This window comes from Protopterus annectens, chromosome 17.part0 (genome assembly GCF_019279795.1).
Source record: "Protopterus annectens isolate FY-2018-M chromosome 17.part0, PAN1.0, whole genome shotgun sequence".
Lineage (NCBI taxonomy): Eukaryota > Metazoa > Chordata > Ceratodontiformes > Protopteridae > Protopterus > Protopterus annectens.
This window is the reverse complement of record NC_056751.1, coordinates 626,984,034-627,008,748: the sequence shown is the minus strand read 5'-3', so window position 1 is coordinate 627,008,748 and position 24,715 is coordinate 626,984,034. Positions and strand designations below refer to the sequence as shown.

General features: G+C 39.4%; 1 protein-coding gene across 2 annotated transcripts in view; it reads right to left on the bottom strand.

The window, feature by feature from the left end:
• LOC122791301 (lysosomal membrane ascorbate-dependent ferrireductase CYB561A3) overlaps positions 1-24,715 on the bottom strand; it is a 207,233-nt gene that overhangs the window by 25,232 nt on the left and 157,286 nt on the right. For both annotated transcript variants that reach the window (XM_044058995.1, XM_044058994.1), the window contains exon 5: positions 6,987-7,146. In XM_044058995.1, coding sequence (XP_043914930.1) covers positions 6,987-7,146 — 160 coding nt within the window. The remainder of the gene's footprint in view (positions 1-6,986; positions 7,147-24,715) is intronic.

Genomic DNA, 24,715 nt, shown 5'->3' with positions numbered 1-24,715 from the left:
TTTAGCTTTAACATGATCAGGCAGATTTTGCTCCTTGAGCCAGGCATGCCTTCTAATCACAGATCCAGTAACAGCATCCCTACAAGAGGCCTCCAAGGAATCAAAACCACATTGCAAAGTATGCTTTCCAACCTGTTCTGCTGAATGCAATAAATCCTGTAACTCTATTTTCCACACAATCAGAAATCAACATAATTTTCTGTTTCAGTACGCCCATAACATGCTGTTGATAAATAAGCACATGAAACTGGCAGTTTAAAGCCCTGACTGCCAAGGTTGCAGACGTATAAACCTTCTTACCCCATCTATCCAGTGCCCTGGAATCTCTATCAGAAGGGGTAGGATTTTTGGCTGTAGAAGCCTTAACACCCTTGGGACCCTGAGAAATAGTTTCAGGATCAGCAGCAGGATTTTTGAAAAGAAATTTGTGGGAGTAAGGAACCCTGTAATATCTGTCTGGCTTACTAGAAGCCGGAGGCAGGGAATCAGGAGCCATGCTGGATTCCGAGAACACATCATCAACAATGTCTAATACAGGTGGTATTGCCAAAGGCCTATGCTGAGGAAGAAGAAGAAAATCCCTAAGCCTCTTATTTGATTCAGAGAAGTCCTGACTCTCCCAGTGAAAATGTTCCCTTAAAGTATGCAAAGTCTCTCCAAATGAGTAATCTTCAGGAGGAGATGCAGATGGGATGGATTCTCTGCATCAGAATCCTCATAGGGTGGAATAGAAAATTCCTGATCAGAAGAGGAATCAGAAGTAATGGAAACCTGATCTGAAGACTCATAGTCAGTGCCTAGCCTAGACCTCTTAGGGGGGGGGGGGGGTTGGGAACCCCTGATCAAGGTAATTAAATCCTCAGCCATTTTGATCATCTGTTTTTTAGGCATAGGGGCCTGAGCACGTGGCTCATGCGTCGGTTTTTTAGACATAGAAGTGGTTCTTGACCTTGTTTTTGTTGCTGGCGCCAGTTTAATGTAAAAATGTTGAGGCCTGAAAACACCCTCAGAAACCGGTGCCTGCTCAGCGGCTCCGGACCCATCCAAGGGAGAGACATCCGTGGGTTCAATACTGTGCGAATCTCGCGGCATACCAGACTCCGAATGGGTCTCGGTAGAGGTCTGCGACTCAAAAATAGCGGGTATCAGGGGCAGCGTAAGTGCCTCACTGAGTACCGGTGAACCGGCGACTGGCTTAGGAGAAGCTTCGTCGTTGGTTTTCGACCTCGACGGTCTGTCTCTTTTTCTTTGCGTTTTTTTATGAACTCCGGTAGTCGGATTGTTAACAGACGACATTTCAGGGTAGTTAAATCTTGAACCAAAATATTTAGAAGCAAATATATACCAACGCTTAATAGTGCGTTGGTTAAATTTAGCACAAAACCGACAGCAAGGCACATTGTGATCAGGGCCTAGGCAAGGAATACAGTACAAATGAAAATCCTTATGAGGTATTTTCCCACAAGTAATGCAATTATTAACTTTTACTGACATCGGTAAGGAGCAAGAAAAAGTTTCCCCAACGGGGTACTTAGCTTTAGTTTGAAGACTTCGGTTCTGAAACTCGAATACAAAAATTTCAGGAGTCGGCCAACCAGCACTTGCGAACTGCTTCTGCTTCAGGCACCGCGCAGCAAGAAAGACTGATTAAAATGGCATCGGCTGCATGTTTTATACCCCTGACGACCTGACGTCATGGAAGTGGAGACAGCAACCGATGCAGGACCCAAGACTTTGTTATTCAGGCCGACTGAGGGCAACCTGCCAGCAGATTACCCAAATGTAATGACTGCAACAGTGAAACATGAAGAACATCCATGAAACCATTTCACTCTTCCTACAGGAGCTGCAACATATTCTCTAGCACAGACATTGCGTCTCTGGCTCCCTTCAAAACTGTGGGATAACATCTTAATGGCCTAACCCATAATATAATTTAATTTCAAGAATATTTTGCAAAGTCAGGTGGATTAAGGGTAACCTCTTCACTTCCAGTATATGCTGTTACAATGTATATATTTAAACAGTTATAATAATGCATGTGCACCTCTTTTCCTTCCAGCAGGACACACTGTTGATACATTTTAACACAAGCAGACCCTACAAATACATTTTCAGCACAAGCATCTGTACAAATCAGTTTGATATACAAATAATATATAATTATTTACAAAATTCCAGCTGTGCTGGTATATATGTTACAAATCCACAACCCTATTTCTCCTGGCATGGCCAGCAGTACTTCCTATCATCACAAACACTGTCATTACTTAAACCATGCTCCAGTTCGTTGTTGCATTGCTAGATGGCTCCTTCTACCTCCTTCCCTTGGCCAATAGATTCTTTTTCACTGGTCTGGTGGTTTTGTCCTTAAGGCAAAATAACATACCCAAAATGCTAGTAATAGGCAACTCTATAGTCAGGCACACTGATGTCCCACTAACTAGGCTGGACAAGGAGAAGGTAACAGTTAGCTGCTTGTCGGGCGCCAGGATCCGCCACATAACACAAGCACTCAAGTCACTCTGGAACAAGTACAAACATGACTCTGTCATTGTTCATGTTGGTGTGAATGACTGGAGACGTACCTCCCTGGACTACATGAAAAGAGAAATGGAAGAGCTCTCTGATCATGTAGCCCTGGCCGGTATGACTCTGATGCTGAGTAGCTTCCTGCCCTCACCAAGAATGATGCACAATATAAAGAAAAAATGATCAATTTCAACAATTGGCTAAGTTTCTGGTGTCATTCAAAGGGGATCCAGTATCTGTCCGCCTGGGATGACATGCTCGCCAGCCATGTTGCTTTGCAAGAGATGGCTTGCACCTGTCACCCTTAGGCTTTTGAATACTGGCCAAGGCTCTTGCTGCCCCCATAGTGCCTTTTTTAGGCAAGGCTCAAAAGACAAAATCACCACCATAAATAGCCCAAGTAACCAAAAGCTGAGGGTAATGCTACTCAACGCCAGAAGTCTAAACCTCAAAATGCACGCACTCGAGGCACTCCTCAGTATGGAGAATATTGACATCTGTGCAGTAACAGAAATCTGGTTTAAGGCTCCTAAGAGCACCCCAGCACTACCAGGCTATAACTCATACATACCTTTCGGCCACAGAACCAGGACCAAAACACAAAAGGCGGGGGTGTATCCATATTCATCAAGGATACCCACACCTCCAGGTTAGTGGCGCAGCACAATGCATCAGAGATCATCCATGTGCAACTAAAAATGGGCAAAACTGCAATCCAAATTGTAGCTTGCTACAGATCACCCACCAGGATCCCCATTCCGCATTTCTGGAGACAATGGGAAATATGAAGGTCCTACCAAACACCCTAATACTGGGTGATTTCAATTACCCAAACATAAACTGGGTGAACTACTCAAGTACTAACTCCCTTGCCCAATGCTTCCTAGAATTTATAAACTCAAACACCCTGGATCAACTGGTCAATACCCCCACCAGAGAGAACATACTGGACCTGGTCATCACCAACATGGGCAACCGGTGTTCCACACAGGAGGTCAACCCCTCACTGGTTAGATCAGACCATAGACTAATCACTCTGGATAGCCACATTCCGCCCCCACCCCAATCAAGGAAACCACCATGAAAAACTTTTCAGAAGCAAACTTCACATTACTTAAGACTGAGGTGGAAAGGTTCACAGCCCCCATGCTAAAGGACAATGCTGTCCAAGCTGCTGAAACCTTTACAAAGGCACTCTGTGAGCATCTGCAGGAATGCATGGATTGTGCTATCCCAAGTAAAACCAAGACTCACTCCTCAAAGAAAAGGAAACCAGTCTGGTGGACCCCTGCCATAAACAAGCTATACAATACAAGGAGGAAACTAGTACAGAAAAGAGTAAAATCCCAAGAAGGAAAGACATCCCTGATCAGTATCAGCAAGAAACTATGATCTCCCATTAAATCATCCAAGGCTAGCTTTGAAAGAAAAATTGCCAAGGACATCAAAGACAACCACAAAGCGTTCTTTAGCTATGTCAAGAACTTAAGTGGAAACTCTCAGATCTGCTCTGAGTTAGTGCAGAATGGCACAAAATACACTGAACTGACTGATATTGCCAACATTCTGGCAAAAAGGTTTAGTGCAAACTTCACCCCCCTCTCACCCCCTAAAGGGCCCATAACCATACCAGAAGAATGTAGGGCCCCATCAGTCACCCCACCTAATCACAAAATGGTTTGCATCTAAAACAAGAGAGGTTATTTTGCCTCTCTACTCATCACTCATTAGACCCATCATAGAATTCAACACCCCATTTGGGATGTACCTTACAAGACACCTGCAACAGCTGGAAAGACCACAAAAGTACCTCACCAAGAGGATTACTGGCCTCAAATAGATGCCCTATGCAGCCCAACTCAAGAAACTACAGCTGTACTTGGCTGCATATCGCTTACTCAGAGGTGAACTCTGCCTGACATACAAGGCCATGTCCAACCCTGAATTGATGGACATGTTCCACCTAAAAAAAAAAAAACAAATCCCGGAGAGCCACGCACTCTGGAGATATAAACCTCACCACAATGATAAATAGGATGTGCTGGAGGGATAGATTCCTGTCCCAGAACAGAGACTCTCCATGCTTTGGAACAGGATTCTATTATACATCAGGTAGAGCCCCTCACTAAAACTCTAAGAGAAACCTTGATGGGTGGATGGGAGACAGAAAATTTACTCCAGGGATCACTGCAGTGGCTCTGCTGGACAGAGGTGCAGGGAACTAATGGCCCTGCTGGACAGAGGCGCAGAGAATTAATCTAAGGGGGTGGCGAAAGCCAATACATTCTGGCTAGGCTTATAAATGCCCTTGGGCAGATAGCCTAGTACTTTACTTATGAACCTATGTAGCAGAACCTGACTGGCTGGAATTCTCTAGTGACCACACCAGTCCATCCATTCTACCTCGGAAATTCTGGGAAGTAGTCTCTTCACCCTACATCTTCTCTATCACAGTTTCACAGTAATAAATTCCCTACCTTCTTCCAGAATTGCTATTACAATCCTGTGACCCCTCTTGAGGAAAGTGAGGTCACTAGATATACTAGGCAATTCTGGATACCCACTTCCTGTGCAATGTCTTGGCTCATAGGTGGGTCCCCTTCAAAGTATCAAAATTGCAGAACGTCAAACCCCTGATCTTTGAGGATCAAAGGATCAAAATTCTGCAATATCGAACTCTGTGAATGGAGATCACAGTACAGTGTGGAATGAGAACTTTACAATTCTGTTCACTGTAGTGCAATCTCAGAGTTGGTATATTTAAGTAGCAGGGGGTGCAGGGGGGCTTGCTCCCTGCAAAAACATGAAATAAGAAGTATTTTTTTTTTGGTTTGATACTGCAGAATTTTGATCCTCTTCTGATCCTCAGTGATCAGAGGTTTGATATTCTGCAATTTCAATACTTTGAAGGAGACCCTCACAGGTATATATACTAGGCAATCTGTCTATAGTCCATTTTCAGCCAAGCCAGCATATCCAACATTGCAAATTATCTTCTCATGTTTTTAATCAAACCATTTTTAAAGAGTTCTGTAAAGAATTCTGATCAAACTTTGATTTAATGCTTTCTACAGTTGTGATTCTTCAACATTAACCATTTTTTGTTGATGTAAGAAAGCAGATGACAAAGGCACATTACTGGATTGATTTCTTTTTAGCAGATGTCTCCACTCCGTGAATTATATCAGTTTGTGCATCTGACTACAAAGGACATACAGGAAGCTTCTCATTTTCTCAATGAAACAACTTTTCTGCTCATTCTCTGGGACTGCTTCTGGACTCCTGACTGCTGTTCTTTCTCTGAGACATAAATAATATAAATACATAAATAAATAAACATACATACATATCATGCGCTGACTGTAGGACTTCACAAAGTTCCCAGGACCTGCGGAGTGGGAACAATAGCCTGCAGCTCTAGGACAATCCTTCTGCCTTTTAGAGTGAGGGACAGAGACCGACCTTGGATCCCTCGCATTCTGCTACAATGAAGAACTCGGAGGCCTGCTCCAAAAATGGCTGAAACATTTCCTTCCTGAGCTATGCAGTTGGTGGTGATCATATGTTTAAAGACGAGAGACTAGATCAGAACAGGTATTCTTACCTGGCCTAGCTTGTTTTTTCCTCCTTAAGTCTAGAGGGAACTTCTGAATGTGGTTTGGTGTGCAAATGTCTGTAGACTAATTGCCTTGTACTTAACTACAAATCTACAATCCTATTAGCAGTGTGGTAGTGGTGCTGTTCATATGATGAAGGAAATGTGAAGTTTTCTATTTACACACCTTCCTCCCCATTATACTTGAAGAAGGTACCTCCTTGTACCACACACAGCTTGGGGGGAGGGGAGCATGTACTGGGTGAGGAAATCTCAGAAAAATCAAACTGAATTAGACATGCAGAAGTGTTGGAAAGAGTAACTGGTAGTTACCTACTACACAGGGTCTTTTGAAAAAAAAAATCATGGAAACCTGTATTAAACCTTGAAGCATGGTAAGTTCTTGTGGTCTACAACACATGTACGTATAATGATCTACTGAAACTCAATACAGAAATGGGCATATAGCAGAATACCAATGTAAACTTAGCATTATCAGAAGTACATGGTTCACATTGCACAAAATGTCAGTAATGTTATTCCTCATAGCCTGCAGAAGTGCAGTGCAAACATCCAATTACTGCTGTTAATGGACATCTCAATTTTTGTTCTCTATCAAAGATATTAATGCAAAGAAACTGGGATAGTTAGGTAAAGATCCATTCAATCTCATTCACAATTCTTTCATGCACACATGCATTATATATTTTTTCATTCATATAAAAAAATCACAACTGTCTCTGTGACAGTAGTCACAAAAAGACTACCCTTTAATTGTGTACAATATTAAATCACTTGTAAGCCTACAAGTGTAACAAGTCAAATGGCATCAACAAGCTGATATGTCGCAAAACAATACCTGTCGATCCTCGGTATGTTCTGGTACTGAAGGCTGGCGCTGCACACTGTTGAGAATCCACATCACCGTGAACCCAAATCCCATCAACAGCATTCCCAGGACATTGGCAAACTGGCCTTCTGGTGGTAAAAGGGAGTACGAGGTTGAATTCTTGCCATTTCTGAAGGAAAAATAAAACAAGAACCATCAAAACATGATTCTCCATTTTATATACTGAGATTATGTCTTGCTGAAGACAGAAAAGAGTTTTAAAACGTATATTACAGATAAAGTGAAATGCTTTTCCAAAGAGTGAGTTAGTTGTTGAAGAAACCCTCAGGTGGAGAACAGGGATGGGTTACAGTGTAGTTTCTTATTACTGACAGCTGTTTAAGTACCATATGAAATACTACAAGTACCTTTTTGTCTGCTTTAAAAACAGCCACAGAAAGAAAAAGCAGAACTGTTAAAAATGCCTGATAACTTTCAGACTCATGCCTGTGTGTGGAAAATGGACTGGTAACTGCATAAAAACTGTAGCTTTGAAACAGCCTCCCAATGGTGCAAAGGTAGGAGTCCATCTGTGCTGCTAACCACCACAGTCTGACACAGGGATGAAAGGCACAGTGGGGGGAGGGATGAAGCAGATGAAAACCAGAACTAATATCCGAGGAGTTCAACGTAGAAAGCCCAATATCTGTGTGTCTTCTGCTGGACACCAGAGGCCCTTTCCTTACAGGGAGTGGTGACATCACTAAGCCACTGTACCAGTCATTTTCACAGTTGTGGAGTCTGACTGGTCACCATCTGTATGGCTGATTTCAGCTCTGCATCTGGAGCCCCCCCCCCCCCCCAATCTGGTCTCTCATTTCCCAGGGTTGCAACTCAGCTATGACAGAGATAGACTCCCTAAGGAGTTGGGGATCCACCAAATGAAAGGTTGCATCTGAGGTTACCCAATAAGGAGCAACTGGGAGATTTGGGGGCAGACAAACAGAAGCTCAATGGAGGTCAGGAGAGGAGAACTTAGAAAAATAAAAACTACAGCTATGAATACTTATTAAAACACTATAGCTTACTACTGATATAAAATACTGAAATATACCAAGAAGAATTTAAAACAGAATACAGTTGGCACAAGCCAGGGTAATTCAGTAAGAGACACTTAACAACTAACAGGTCTAAGAAACTATGACTCACTGTAGTAAACTGAGAAAAATAGTTAAGTATCCCATTTATTATGAGGACAAAAAAATGCATTATGGGAACAAGAGGGAGACACTGACAAAATCATATCAGTATGGCAGTCTTCATCACAATCACTTTGGGGTATAACTAACTAACTAACATATAACAAACACTTGTTCTTGAAGACCAAAATCAAATATTTGTAAAAACTTTAGTTATTTTATTTAAAATGGTGAGAATTATATTGTGGTTATGTTTGTATTTATTCAGCTAAATAATTACAGACTTTTCACGATCAAGTCTGGAAGAGTGTTATGTATTATTTTTGCATCAACAGCATTACTGCCAATATGAATTAACTGTTAGAGAATCTCTATTCATTACTTCTTTTTTGGTACAGGAACATGCTTATTTTATTATTTTGTCTCGTATAGCCTCCAATCATATGCAAAGTCACATAGGCATATATTGAGTTATTTTTACTAAAATACATAAAGGGATGATGGAATTAACATTTATTTGCAGAACCTAAATAGCATTCAGATGATTTCTAAAATAAGTTATTTTGGCACTTTATAATATGAAGATTTAAAAATATCTTACACTCGTACATTTGCGTCTCCATTTAATTTTATTACAAAAGGAAATCAGTACCTCATATATTCACTTAAGGAATCGTAATAAATAGCTGTGGAGTGGCAGTTTTGATTAGAAGGGTTTTCCCCTTAAATATTGTTCTGGTTAAAAGTGATACTTGAAGATGCATTGTACTGGAATAGAACTGTGAGTCATTTCCTTGGCCTTTAGTTATAACTTTGGTTTAAGCTACTTGCCAAGGTAAAATTAATTTTTTACTCTCCAACTGTTTCAACTTTTAATAACCACAATAGTATAACAAGAGAGGACTGGAAACTAATCAACAAAGAGCAACACAGTTCAGATAAATAAACCCCAAGATCAAGTCACAGCTGAATTAAAATCCATTCTTAAAGTACTATTTTATACAGAATTTCCACTGCATTAAAATAAGTTCTGTTCTAATTCCTAAAAATGTATCAGTAATATAATATATGAGATTTTAGAATGGATTCCTGTTAAGTTGTTAGCTGACGTTTCGTCACTTAAGGGATGTAAGCACTTAATGAGTTAACACATGACAGAGCATTACTGACGGGAAAGCTTATATCTGCTAGTGTCTGCTTTTTACATTTTTCTAAACTCATTCTCTTTGCAGTACTGGAAAAAAGTGTTTTCCGATTGATTTCACCTTTAGATAAACAAAGGTAAACAGCATTGTGTCAAATGCAAAAATAAAATGATTAACTGGTTTAAGTAAGGCATAAGATCTCTTGTCTCTTTTACTCTTAATGTTCTGTCCACCCTGACGGTGAAAAAAATACCCTATTTTCATCATTTTACATAAGCAGGCCAAGAACCTTTTCTTTAATGGCAAGGGAATTTCAGAAGCAGACTTGACTATAATAGCGAACTATGATCCTTCTTAGACTACTCATTGATACTCAGAAATAACAGAGCGCCATCGTCTTTACTCGTGGTCTAACTGAAAACGGAATCCATATTTTTTGAAGAATGAAGTGGTTGGGGAACAAACAATATAAATAATTCCATCACAACAGGATAATGCAGTTCTGCTTGATATTAGACCGGCTGCCTTTAAATCACCAATAACAGGTTGCCTTCGTAGGAATGTTTCATATATTAAATTATATAAATTAAAGTAAACAAGCATTTTGAAATAATGTGTTTCACAATTAGACAAATGAATTAAAATATTATATGAAAACATGTCTACAAGATTAGGCCTGGATGTCCTCTTTCACTTATAATCCTATTTCTTGAATCCTTTAATTTTAGAATTACACAAGGTTTTTGTTAACAGGATTTTTTTCTAATGCAGATATCAACATTTCTACTTTTATTGATGTTCTTTTATATTTTCAAAAATCTGGTTAAATGCATCCCACAGTTATTACATACAGTAGAGGAATACAGCAAAGCTTCAAATATGACAAATCAGTTTTGTTTCTGTAACTGTTCTGAATAAGATGATGAATTTCTATTTTTGCCAAGCAGCATCAACAATTCACTTAATGAGCTCAAACATCTTGGGATTAAATATAAATCGGATTCATGCAAGCTTATTTGGGTGAATGTTATCTTGGCTTTATAAAAAACGATTACTTAGAAAACTGAAATAAGTAAAAATCTAATCTTCGTTTAAGAGTATTTTTCGGAGACTGATTTGCCAAGCAATAATATTTGTGGTGGTAACTTTACTGTTAAAGTTTTCATAATTAGTTTGGTCTTTAATATTGGACACACCCAAAAAGATATATGTATGTTTTTATGATAAATGTAAATGATACAGCCTTCTCCTTGGTATGCCTGTATCCAATACTCAGAAAATATTATGACAGTTTAATCTCATCTGTGAAATTCTTGTCATTCTTCTACAACTTCTATTTCTTCATGGAAATTCTCAAATAAATTTCTCCAAGACACTGCTAAGTTTTCTCAGTCATGACCTACACTAAACAGTGAATTCTGAACACTGAATTGCCACGGTCTTCCAGTCACTTTTCTGGTTTTCACCATGTATGATGCCATCTTCTGTCATCTCTTAATGGTGGACTCTGGATCTCTTCTGTCAATATTACATGTTATCTTACTAATATGTACAGTATCTAACTGCTTATGTATTTGTCATAAGACATTTTATATGACAATTCTCACTGGGTTTGAAATGCATTCTAATTACAGACTGATGATGATAAAGCTGGTGTTCTGCCTCATGTTTTTTTTCTCACTAGTTCCAAGTGAGATGTTTTGACTTTTATCATAGTTTGAAAATTATAAACTGTCCAACTTGTCTTTGTAATATTTTGTCTGTTTTGTATGTGGAACTTTTCTCCCTGGGCCTCCACTAAAAATGGGATCATACTCAGTTGGACTTTCCCAGTAAACAAATGTAAAATAAATATAAAAAATGTGTTTCTTAATATACAAATGCTACACAAATAACATGGAATACAAATATATGATGAAAAATTTATAATTACTCATCCACTCTTTTTAACCACCAACAACCATGGTCTATGGAAAAGGAACTATGTATGGTGAGAACAGGAAGCTTTTTCTGCCACATCACAAATACCAGTCCTTTATTTCCATTCTCTCTAAACTTTCTCAAAGCAGTGGTTACCAATTAACATTGCCTCCTCTTCCTTACTCAGAGCTAATGTGGTTTAACCAATGCATGATTACTGTTAACTAACCTCTTCTTCCTTTATCCAACTCTTCCTCCTGCTCTTGTACACAGGGTAGCCACCTCTCCCCACAATTACTAACTCTCCCCTACCCTGTGATCCTGCCTAGCCACCTTCTGCACTGCGCCTCCTCATTTAATGGTGGTAGAAAACACTTCCATTACTCAGTTTCAACCCTCTTAGCCATTCTCCCATTACCACTATTTTTACCCTGTTCATCCAGAACAATTATCCTTTAAGTTTAATCACCCCCACACAGAAAACTTCTCTGAGCATGATTAGCATGAACTACAACCATACAATCACCTATCCCATCTTGCCAGGGTCATCTTTGAAGTATCAGTGCAGACTTCCATGAGGACAAGTGTACCGATTTTCATGATCTACAGGTGCAGAAAACTGCCGCTGAAATAAAAAAAACACAGGGTAGCATAAAATATTTGCAAATGGGATTGTGTGCCTTTGTACCTCCAGTCACTAGTCTGTATATATCCTACCTGAAATATTGCACCAACTTGAAGGAAAGGTAGTTAATCTATATATTTTCTCAAAATTAAAGTGATGTCGAAGGTATTAGAGACTGTTGGGGGGGGGTCTACCATCAGGCATGCAACCCCATGCAAATAACATTCCAGTCAGGGCAATTCACCACTATGACCTATCAGATAAGATCATGTATGGTAGACCATGGGTGCTAAGTAGCACTTTGATAATGTAGATTGGCTTTTTCCATATCACTTTTACTGTCACCATCTTCAGCTCCTCCTCTTCTCCACATCTACAACTGAAGCTATCATGTGTTCATTCCCTGCTAAAAAGCTTAGCTGACATTAGAAACACAACAACCATTTGGTACAGGTTTTATATTGGGCCTAGTGTCCTCACCTCTCTGCATACACCTTTATCACTTTGTCACCCTCCCAAACCTTAAAGTTTCTCTTGGCTTCTGGAGTCCCTTTGTGGCCTAAATTATTCCCAAATTCTTATATTTCACTCATGAAATTAATTTATGGAAACAGTGCTGTGCTCTACATCTTTGCCTGTCACCCATAAAATGTCTCCACAATGGTTTTATCCCCTATTAACTTATTTCCACCATCCCATTGACCTTCTCATACTACAGCCATGAACCTTAAAGCATTTCCATTCTTCCTACGTTTCATTCCCTTCTTGGGTCTCCCAACCCAGACACTCCATATTTCTGCAGCTCTCCTCTCCTCCAACCTCAATATTAATCGTATTGCAACAGTTCTTTAACCAACCCATTGGACTAACTTCCCATATCAGCTTACACTACCCCAACTTCACTGTTCCCAACTTCACTGTTCCCAAGATCTTTCAATCGCTTCCCTACGCCTCACTGTCTACCTAGACCACATTTGTCACTAATTCAGTCTGGCCGTGTGGATTAGGACTGCTTGCCCTTTGCAGAGCTGCTAAGATGCTTGCTGTCACATAGTCAAGCTCCCTCTGTTCTGTCAGCTTCCAGCCTTGCCCTTCTAATTCTCCTTCATCCTCCTCTTCTCATGTACATTAGGCATAGGTTCTGTAATTGCTTAACATCCACTACACATTAGTTTTGTAGGCATGTATCTCACAAGGTACAGAGCAAGTTGTAAGACCAGCATGCCCTTATTACACAGATTCATCTAATCAGTGATCCCCATCTTTCCCCCAGCCTATATTATCAGGGCAGCTGCCTTCTCCAACACCCCCTTCCAGTCTCAATCTACAGTCTTTAGCACTGTGGGATAACACCCTGATTCTTTAATATTTCAATCCTCTTTTTTGTACCACTGGAAAGCTTAGCTATCCTAATCACTTTCCCTTTAATGCAGCAGCCACAACTTTTATCTGATGGAAATGTAGGCTACTTTTGTCATCAAACCTAGTAAACTCTTGCAAAGAGCCAGCTGAAACTTTCTCATTGTTTATTAACAAATCCATGCAGCCACCTGCACTAAATTCACACTTCTGAAAAGCTCTAGTTTTCCTCTTCCTGAAACGTCTGCCAAAATCTGTCTGTTCCCCTGTGTCAGATCTTTTAGGACTAAAACAAAGTAACTCTAGCAATAATGGTCATCCATGACTGGTCCTCTTTTCTACTTTTGCAATTTTGCATTAGTCTGGTTGTCTTTCATCCTCAGTGTGGGGGTACACTACGATGTCATAATGCCTATAAAGAACAATTTCCTTAAAGCATCCCCTAAGAAATTATAGTTCAGCAAACAAGAGGCTCTTCAAAAACAGAGAATTGCTCCTGCTGAGCTAGCTTTCCACCTGTTTACAACTCCCATGGAATCTAACATCATATGCCACAGTTCATATCTTCTCCCTTTTACAGGTCTTATCTGGCCACCCATTACCAAAGTTACCATCATTTTACAACTAAATTGCCAATACCTATGCATACATTTTCACATGTAAAATAAAGGGCTGGCCTACTGCTGGTGGGGTCAACCATTCCCTATTTTCTTTTAGGAATGACCACCATTATTTTGTCTTACTATGATGGCATGGCCACTTTCCTTCAGATACATTGATGAACACCCCATCAGATCAGTTAACCATCATGTAGCAGTCTGACAACCATTATCCTGTTCCATGGGTGTTCCATCTCTTGTTACCTTAAGAAATTAAGTACCTGTCCTTTGAGTGTCACTATTTCTTGACTGTATATAGCTCTATCATCCATTTGTGACCCATTCCATACATTCCTGGCACTTTTCTTTAGTGCTGACACAGTCTGCGTACACTTCCAGAATCACCTCTTTGCAAGTGTTCTCAGTACCACATTGATCATCAGGATTTTAGCTTTCCTTCCTTGTACTCTTTCGCAGTCTGCCAAACGTTTGGAAACTAACTCTCCCTGAACCCATCAGATAGTCCTTTCCAATCCACCTCTGCCCTTATCCTGATTAAGCCTCACCTTTTCAATATTTCTCTCAACTACTTCTCCAGCTTGAACACATTGTCTAAATCCAGTCCTCTCCTCCTCAACTTGTATTGCAACCATTTTGATTCCTGCTCCATTTCTTGCACTTCCCTGTTTTTCGGTCACTTAGTTTATACCTTCCACTTAGTATTCCCTTTTCGCTCATAATGGGGTCTCTCTAAACTGCTTTGAGTGCATACTTCCCCCTTTTCCAACCTTCCCTCCTCCTTGGATTTATTTATCTGTTTTACCATCAACTGCAAAAAATATATTCCGGTCTAGCTTCTCTTCTTACAGTTTCCATCTCCAACCTGAATGAGTCTTGATCCCATACGTGTAGTCAGATATTCCCGTCTCCTATTTATTCACCAAATAAGCCCTGATATGACCCACTAATAAATCTGTTCTACTCACCTGTTCACATAGATCCCTACCAAATAAGCCATGATATTGCCCACTAATAAATCTAGCCTGTTCACTTGTTTTCCCAGATCACTTGAGAATTAAAACCCTTCTGGAACCCCTTGCTTTATCTTTCATGAGTCTACTATGTCTTCATTTCCTAACTTGATCTTAAGCCCTCTCTAATACTTCAGCTGTACCACTCTATCCTCCCACGTAATTCAACCAGTTTTCCCCTATCATAGAGCATCATTACGGAATTTCCTCACACATTTACACATGCTTGACCCATAAAAGGACTCCAGTACAACAACCTTCCCTCAGTCCTACACAGAACTACAACCAGTCCAGTACTTCCTCTTTAATAAATTTAGTCACTACATATGGCAAATGCTGCTACATAATTTTGCACCATTTCCCTATATGCTCATTTTCAATGCATCGCACTTGCACTCTTTCTTCTGTGCCACAAAGACTATACCGCCTCCTTCACACAGTTCTCCCAGTACTAATAAAGCAGTTTACTCTGCTACATATCAAACACCTGCATATTTAATTGTAATCTTACATAACACAACAATACCTACTTCCCTTTCCTGGGAAACATCCCTTGGTCTGTTTTTGGTAAAATCACTCAATTTTATTCTTGGCGCCTTTGTTAGAGATAACACCTTTACTCCCCTTTGGTGTCTTCCACGTAACAGAAGGCCACACTGCAAGACATAATGATGCCCCTCTAATCATGTTGAACAAGGAGAAGACAATGGTTACTTGTTTATCTGGAACCAGGCTCTGCCAAATCATGCACATAATCCAAACCGTGCACATAATCCAAATCGTGCACATACTCATGTCATTACACCACAGGTAATACTATGATTCCATCACAGTCCATGTAGGTGTAAATAACCTGATATGTACTTCTCTGGACTATATGAAGAGAGACCTTAAGGAGCTCTCAGACTATGTGTCTCAGGCTGGTAGGAGCCTAGCATCAAGCCGCATATTACCATCAATGTCGATGATGCCACAATATAAGCAAAAGATAATGTATTTTAACAAATGTGTGTCTTTCTGGTGAGATTCTAAAGGGGACATGGTTAATAAACCAAGATGTTTTGCCAAGAATGGTCTGCACATGTCCCCACTAGGCTTTTGAATACTGACTAAAATTTATCTAGCCCCATTATGCCTTTTTTTAGGCAGTGAAATTGACAAACCTACCAACATAGCAAACTCAACTAAACTTCATGGTGTTACTGCTCAATGATGCCAGGAGTCAAAAAACTCTATACACCCTACAAGTCCTCCTCACACTTGAGAATATATAGACATCTATGCAGTTACCATGACATGACTCAAAAGTGGCACAGAGTAGTCTTGCAGTGCAAGCCTTTTACACTTTTAGACCAGTAGCTGAGCAGACAAGGGCTAATGGTAGAAATGTCTGTATATATATCAGTAACAAGCATACCTCTAGGGTGGCCAAACAACATGACATGTTGGAGTTCTGCAGCACGCAAGTCACCATAGACAAAATGCCAGACTATATCCTAACCTGATATAGGTCACCCTCCATGTCCTATGAAGCATACAATGTATACTTGGACCTAATGGAGACACTTACCATCCAACCCCTAGTACTCTACTCATAGGAGACTTTAATTACCCCTCTATAGCGAGGGAATACTGCATGGCCTCAAATCTACAGGCATAAAGATTCCTGGACCTCATATATACAAACACCCTGGACCAAATGGTGAAAATTCTCACTAGAGACTCCAACATACTTGTACCCATAAATATGAGAGGTCACTGCACCCCCCCCCCCCCCCAATGTCTCATCCTCCCTGATAAGATCCAAACATAAAGCTGTCTTCTTCCAAATTAAAATCAACTCTGTAACCCCAGTAAAACCAGTAACAGTTAGGAACTATTTCAAGGCAAACTACCTTTCATTAAGTGATGGTTTGTCAAAATGCAATGCCCCTCCAAACCCTGAGAACACAGTAGCAACTAATGAATTGCTCTCAAACTCTGTACAATCATGTCAACTGCTGCATAGAGGTTACTATACCTATCAGAAAGAAGCAGGCCGATCGAAGTTTCAGTACTTTTAACACGACAGGATTGAGTGCTTTCATATAAGAATACTTTATCAGAATGAAATGCATAAGCCATCTTTAAATACCCCTCCCTACAGTCACATGATTCATGCATCATAAGTAACTGCTTAAAGAAAACAAAAAAAACTTAAAAAAAAAAAAAAACATGACCAGTATTTTTGATGGTCCTGCCTCTTCTAAAAACCACTGATGGGCTATATCCTAAATTTTCCCCTGTAAACGGCTCGCCTAATATTCAGTGTTGTACCTCGCTGGTTCCACTTCCTCAATGGCGTCATGTACAACAGGACTCTTAGTGGCTGGAGGTTTAGGATACGCCCTCCCTTCCCACACATAGATTTTGAAAGTAAAAACACTTTCCATCAAAAAATGGGAATAATAAAATATCAATATATTGGAGTGGCCAGAATGGTTTCTTCTCATAATAATTTTCATAATAATTAGGGCGGCACAGTGGTGCAGCGGTTAACGTTCGCCACAGCACACATTCCAAAGACATGCATGAATAAATAAATAAAATAAATAATTTTGTGGTAGAATGTGAAAAATTGTGGCATATGTTATTTCAGAAGAGATATCCTGAGCATGCAGTAGCTAATATTCATGATAATATCACGGAGAGAAGAATGAAGGGTGATATAGTGCCCTTGATACATTCTACTTCCACCTTGGCCACAGGGGTGTTTTCTAGAAGACATATTGATGGACTAAATATGCAAAAAGCTTTTGTTGTCACGTTTTGTAATAAAGCGTTCCAGATTAAGGGAATATTGATGAAAAACCTGGCAGATTTTTTCCCTGTTTAAAGAATTTGGGGAAAAAATTAGGGACATCAGTGGTTTTTAGAAGAGGCAGAACCATCAAAAATTACCTAGAACATACGTCTGTGCATTGGGAATATGGACGTAGTGATAAAAGGGTTGGCACCTATAAATGTGGCTTTTGTAATTATTGCAATGACATCTTGGAAGGGGGATACCCTGGTTTTAAACCAGATGAGAATTAGATCTAGGAATTTTTGTAATTGTAACAGCACTGGGGTGGTTTATGCAGCTGTCTGTCAATTCTGTAGGAGATATTACGTTGGTAAAGCAAAGAGAAAAATTAAAGAACATATACATGAGCATAAAGCGGATATCAGAAAATGGGATAGCAGAAATGCCCTGGCTAAACATATTATTTAGTACCCCAGCCATAGTTTTCATTTTTTTATTTTGGAACAAGTGTTACAAAACCTTGGAGGGGGACCGTGGGAGGATAAGTTGGAAGAAAGAGAACTGTATTGGCAGTTCAGATTAAATGCAACCACCCCTCTAGGTCTTAATGAAGGAGTGTCAATAGCTAGTGTCTTAAAACTTAAATCCTATATTGTTTAGCTAACATTCATACATGTGTGTGTTTATCAGGCATTGTCTAACAAACAATTAATTTTTAGCAGATGCCAATAATTATGTATAGCCTTGTGAAAGTTCATTTTGTGTTATTAATGTGTGGTGTGTAAATTTAAAAACAGCCTTTTAAAAATGTTTTAGGCAGGAAATACTTGTTTTTAAAGTGTTTTTTTTTTCTTTAAGCAGTTACCTATGATGCATGAATCATGTGACTATAGTGAGGGGTATTTAAAGATGGTGTTTGTGCTTATGCATTTGATTCTGATGAAGTATTTTTATATGAAAGCGCTCAGTCCTGTTGTGTTTTATTGAAGTACTAAAACTTTGGTTGGCCTGCATTTTTCATTCCTGGACCTTATTGCTGGTTGTGGATTTTGTTGATCCATGTTTGTTTACTTTCTTGGTCACCTACCAGAAAGAAGCCCCAGAAACAAAATGCCCTGATGGCATGCCAAATTAAACAGGATATACAACAAACAGAAACATATGGCAAAAAATCAGGAATGATAATTCCCATCAATATAAATATGCAATCATCAGACTAAATCAGCAACTAAGAGGGCTTATTAGGTCAAAGACAACTTTAAGGGAAAGATAGCCTCCCATGTGACAGATGACCATAAAGCTTTCTTCAGCCATGTCAGAAACCTCAAGAGCAGCACACAGCAATATGCTGAACTGGTGGTTAATAGTGTCACATTCACTGAGCCTGGTGACTTAGCAAATCTGTTAGGGGGCTAAAGTTGGAACTGAATTTGTCCACTATCACCCCCAAACATCTCACAAGAAATAGCCTCAAACATAATGCCTCCTACTATAACTAGGGAGCATGTACTGGCTGCACTGCTAAAGCCAGAAATGTAGCCTCAACGGACCCTGATACCACCCCAGGATGCCTCCAGAACAGTCTAAAATATGACTTATCAGAACCCCTGGAGTCACTACTTATCTACAATCTTAAAAACAAGCTTTGTGCCATGAGAACTGAGGACTGCAATGGTCATCCCCCTTCATAAGGAAGGATCTTCAACAGATCCTTGACACTACAGGACTATTAGTCTAACTGGCCATAAATCTGCAAAGCCATTGAAAGAATTATCATGGAAATTATCAACAAAGACATAGAAGACCTCCAGATACTGGCTCCATCCCAGTTAGGCTTTGTCAAAGGAAGGTTGTGCTTACCAAACCTGGTAGACTTCTTTGAAGAGGTCATTAAGGCAATGGATGAGGGGAAAGTGGTACATACTGCCTACCTAGATTTGGCTAAAGAATTTGATACAATACCAGACTTGGACATTGTCAATGAATTTAAGAAACTAGGCATAAACTGCTTTATAACATGCTGGATAACTAGCTGGCTCACAGATAGGACCCACGAGGCTAGGATCAGTGAGGCCACCTTCACAAAGAGGCCAGTCACATGGAGTCTCTCATGGCTCTGTGCTGGGTCTGTTCCTCTTTCGCATCTACTTCTAAGAGGTCAAAGCCAGTGTAAAAGGTCTCTGGTTGACCACATTCACAGAATAATGTAAACTGGGAGCAGTTATTGAATCCCCCAAGATGCAGACACCTTTCAGGAAGATATAACAGACAAAACGCTTGGTGGTAAAACCATTGCTTAGAACACAGTGCCAAGGAATGCATTATAGTACCTTTTTGGAAGTCAGCCACCTCGGGTGACTATGTCATCAATTAAACACCCCTAAAAGTTAATTCACTAGGTTAGGGATCCAGGAACTCATGTAGATAGTAAACTAGCCTCTGACCAACATGTGTCCAAGGGAGTAAGAAAATCCTTCTGTGTTGTTCAACTTATAAGTAAGGGCATGGCATCTAGGTCCAGAAAGTTCATTGTACTCAACACTTATGAGACCCATCGGAGAGTATAATGCCCCCTTTGGTATGTACCTGACCAGACACATGCAGCAACTGAAACGTCTACAAAGGTTCCTCACAAAGAGAATACATGGAGTAAACAAAATATCCAATGATAATCACCTGAAAGCCCTGGATTTTCCCTCTGTATCACACAGACTTCTGATATGTGATCTTTGTCTGACATAAATTGCATTCTTAGACCCTATTTTGATCAACCTTTTGCACATCGGCAAAACAAACAGCATCAGCATTATTAGATCAAGCAACCTAAGTTTTCCTTGTGACAAATAGGACAGGCTGGAGAAACAGATAGGTTTCTCGGAGAATTTTCATTCTCTGGAACAGACTCCCCATCCATGTGAAGCAGAGTTCTTCCCTAATCCTATTAAAGTGCAACTAGGACCAACGGATGGGTAATCAGAAACTTGCTCCTGTTCTGGCATCTATGTCTCATGGGCAGGGGAAGTCAGTAAATCACCCCCCTATATAAATCAAATCTGTTGGTCACATTTGGGCTGCACAGCTAAGCATATAAGGGCCCTAGTGGTCATTAACCTAGCATACACCTATGAACACTGTTTCACTGCTGACCCTGAGCCATAGGTATGAAGCAACAGTTACAAATACTGGTCACTACTACCAGTAAACCTTGTCAAGTACAGGTATAATAGAGGAAGTATCCTTTAATCTCAAAGTTAATTGCATTCAATCATGATTGGAGAGAATCTTATGGATATGGTACATTCTCCAGTATATATGTCAGATAAACAGTACTTCCATGTAATTTCAGTGCTCTTGACTATTTACAGCTTTCATCCTACCCCTGTACTTTTTTTCGTATGGATATATAATTGGTCTGACAAGTAAGAAACATCTGCATTATCCTAAAAAAGTGATTTGTGCTTTCATACTTTACATACGGATGGCTCTATATCAAGCAAAATAACGTTGGCTTATGCATAAAATTATAAGCACTTTACTCTGACTCTTGAGATCTTTGTATACTCTATGTGACAACTATGGTCTAATGTATTATGTATACTTATTTCTGATTATAATTATATGTATGAAGCTTTCCTCCCCGGCCTCCTTTGAAAATGGTCACCAATGTCCAGTTAGACTTTATCAGGAAACAAATGTCAACAAATAGCTAAATGGATAAGCCAAAGATGTAAACCATGGTTCAACAGCTTTAATTCATTGCCAGAATAAAGGGAAAACCAGTTACCGTGACAGTTGTAGATTGATTCTTACTTATTTTAACATCTCTGAATAGATCCAGAATTATTAATATCAGATGCTGTTAATGGAATAAGACAGATCAATAGCAAGTAGCCCATCAATTTTTCAGAGTTTGCATATATATCCCCTCTTGTTTCCCAAATGCTTTATGTACATCTCTCCTAACACTTCCATATGCATATGCACTCTGTGACTTCCTAACATTTGGTAAAAGTAGGTTATTCTCCTCACAGCTACCCTGGTCTTGTGCTCTTCCTTTGCCTACAAAATAAGAAGGAAGACAAAAGTGAAAAAATAAAAGCAGAAAGCATTAGCCATTTTTTCCAACAATGATTGGAGTGCCTACAGTAACTCATCAATTACTTATCAAACCGTCCTTGTAATGATCTCCAATCAGTTATTGGAATTTGATATAAACTAAATAAGAAATGTGTTCTACCAAGTCTAACATTGGTGCTGAAATTCTGGCCAACCTGCACTCAGCTCTCAAGCTGTAAAGAAAAAATGTTATGTTCAAGTCAACTACTTCAAAGCGATTTTCCGCAGTCAGGAAATCTTCTCAGATTTTTTTTTGACCACACTACAATGCTGTCAGGTGCAACTCACTGTACATTGGCTCACTCCACTCTGCTACACTACCCCCCCCCCCCCCCGTAATCCACCTACCCCTCAACTCCTGTAAGCTTCTCACCTTAGTCCCAGCCTCACAAACATAACAAGTTCCTCCTGCCAAAACCTACCTAATGAAGAACAACCTCTTACATCACCAAATTAGTATAATTAACAAATACTTTGACCTGCTGCTAGACTGAGAGTATTCCTAGTGAATTCACTATACTACATTAAGGTAAAATAACAGGCCTGAAAATATAGTTAGACGAGTTTTCATGCATGAATTTAATTTCAGGAAAAGACAATTAATTATAAAGATAAAGCATGAGATGTGCAGAAATACAGAATGTTCCTTTCTCAACAGAAAGATGTACTTGCAATGGAATGCTAGATAAGGCACATGACATGCAATACAAGGCTTGGGAAACCACGGCTAAAGAGGCATGTAAAGCATTACTGGGTCTATGGTACTGTGAGAATGCACTTCAGATACAGTCAGGAAGTTAGTTTGGATTGACATACGGAACAGATTAAATATCTAGTATTCCAGAAAGGAAGTTAGCTTTTGGATTGCAGAACAAACACTCGAGCTAAAGTACAGAAGTTGGGTTAAATATTAATACTATCCAGGAGAAAAAGACAGTTTCAGTTGATATTATCAGAATATGTGTAGAAACTTTGGATATATTTATCAGCACTGTTATTGTTAACCATCACTCTAGAATTCTATAGACTGTAATGGAAGACAGTATTTGGATATTTGAATATTGTTAACATCTAATAAAGCCATACTATCCAAATTGCAGTGTTTGCAGAATTCATTCTGAAAAATACAAATGACTTGGCCCATAAAGGACAGACTGGCACCTGCTAAGCACAACCTTGGGTAATCAACAAATACAGGCTCTGCTTCCAGTCTTGCTTCATTTTCCATTTAATTCCAGTATATTACAGTCTTCTCAATTTTTTCAATGGCAAGCCACTATGAATGGGGTAAAACAGTTAAAGTAAGTCCCAAAACCACATTGCAACCTTTTAAAAGCAGTCAGACTACATGTGTTCTACACAGAAATCTATAGAACAGCAGGGTTTCATTCAAACCAAACTTAGCAGCAGTCAGACTACAGGTACCAGTGTTCATTTGGGACACTTCTTCAGAATTTCAACAGAGACAGCTGCATTTACAATGACATTTTTTTCTAATCTATCAGTAACTACAGCAAAAGTTTCATAACAGACTTTTCAGCAACACACCAGTATTTTTCCAGATGGGAGCTTGTAAACTACTTCTTACAGAGGAGACTTTTCAGTAAGACACCACTAATACATCCATCTACATACAGTAACTGCAGCTGTTAGACAAATTTTGGAGCACCAGCATTTACTTCAGAAAAGAACTTCAACATACCAGCACTACTTCAGAGAATCTACAACCTTCAGCAGTGTTCCTTCATAGCATAAAAAGACATTAACCAGTTAACATATACGTACTTCACCATCTTCATAAACTTTCAAGTTTCCAGAGTGACGTCACACAACAAGCAAGAAAAAGTTTAAAAAGGTACAGACAACAGGACACATTCTTCCGGAATCATAAAGTTATGTAAGGCTTTATATGCACTTTTTAGCTAACAGCTCAGAAAAATTTAAATTCACAGAAAAAAACATTTGCATAAAATGTCAAGTAATACTTCTACAATTAAGACACCAGTAAATGCTCGGTTTAAAGTAAAAAATTTGGTAAAACAGTCTAAAAAACTGTGTTCCAGAAATGTTCATTAAAGTTAAAAGTTATTAGTTCAGGAATGTTACATCTTTTCAGACACAAAAGGGTTAAAGCACAGGAGCACACTACAACAAACACACTATATCATAATTCACAGAATGAGTCAGCTTCTATCAGTAATTCTGATCTACAGTTTTCAAACATCAGTACAGTGTAAATCCTACAGTATTAGCGTTGCTGCCTCACAGCAAGAGGTTCTCCGGTTCGATCCTTGGCTGGGATGCCTTCTGTGCGGAGTCTGCATGTCCTCCTGTGGTCATGTGGGTTTCCTCTGGATGCTCCAGTTTCCTCCCACATCTCAAAGACATGCTTGTAGGTGGATTGGACACTCTAAATTGGCCCTAGGCATGAGTGTGTGTGTGTGTGCCTTCTGTGGAAGGTTGGGTGCTGGGCTGGCAACTCAACACCATAAAACTTCACTGCCAATCATGAGCGGACAGGTGATCCACTGTGGTGACCCCTAACCAGGAAAAGCTGAAAGAAGAAGAAGAAGAGTGTAAATGCTACAAGCACATGTAATTCAAAGCAGGGAGTTAATTAGCAATATGGTAAATACAGATGAAAACATAATCAGTGTACAAGCCAGTGCAAATACTGCACCGAGGGGGATAAGAGCGCAGATTTTAATAATATACAGACTTCATCACAAACTACTGTTTCAGAGCAAAGTAAAGAAAAAAAAATACATTCCATAGTGTTGTTGCTAGTTTTATAACAAAGGATTTTCAGCTTATCTATGAAGGGTGTGGCAGTCCAGCACTATTCTTATTTTATCTGTCATTGTTTAAGGTTAAAAGAAATGGCATTATTTCATTGTTTACAAAAAATATGGAATATGTGCTTATTAATACAGACAAATCAACTTCAGTTATAGATAGACCTTTATTAGAGGGCACAAAT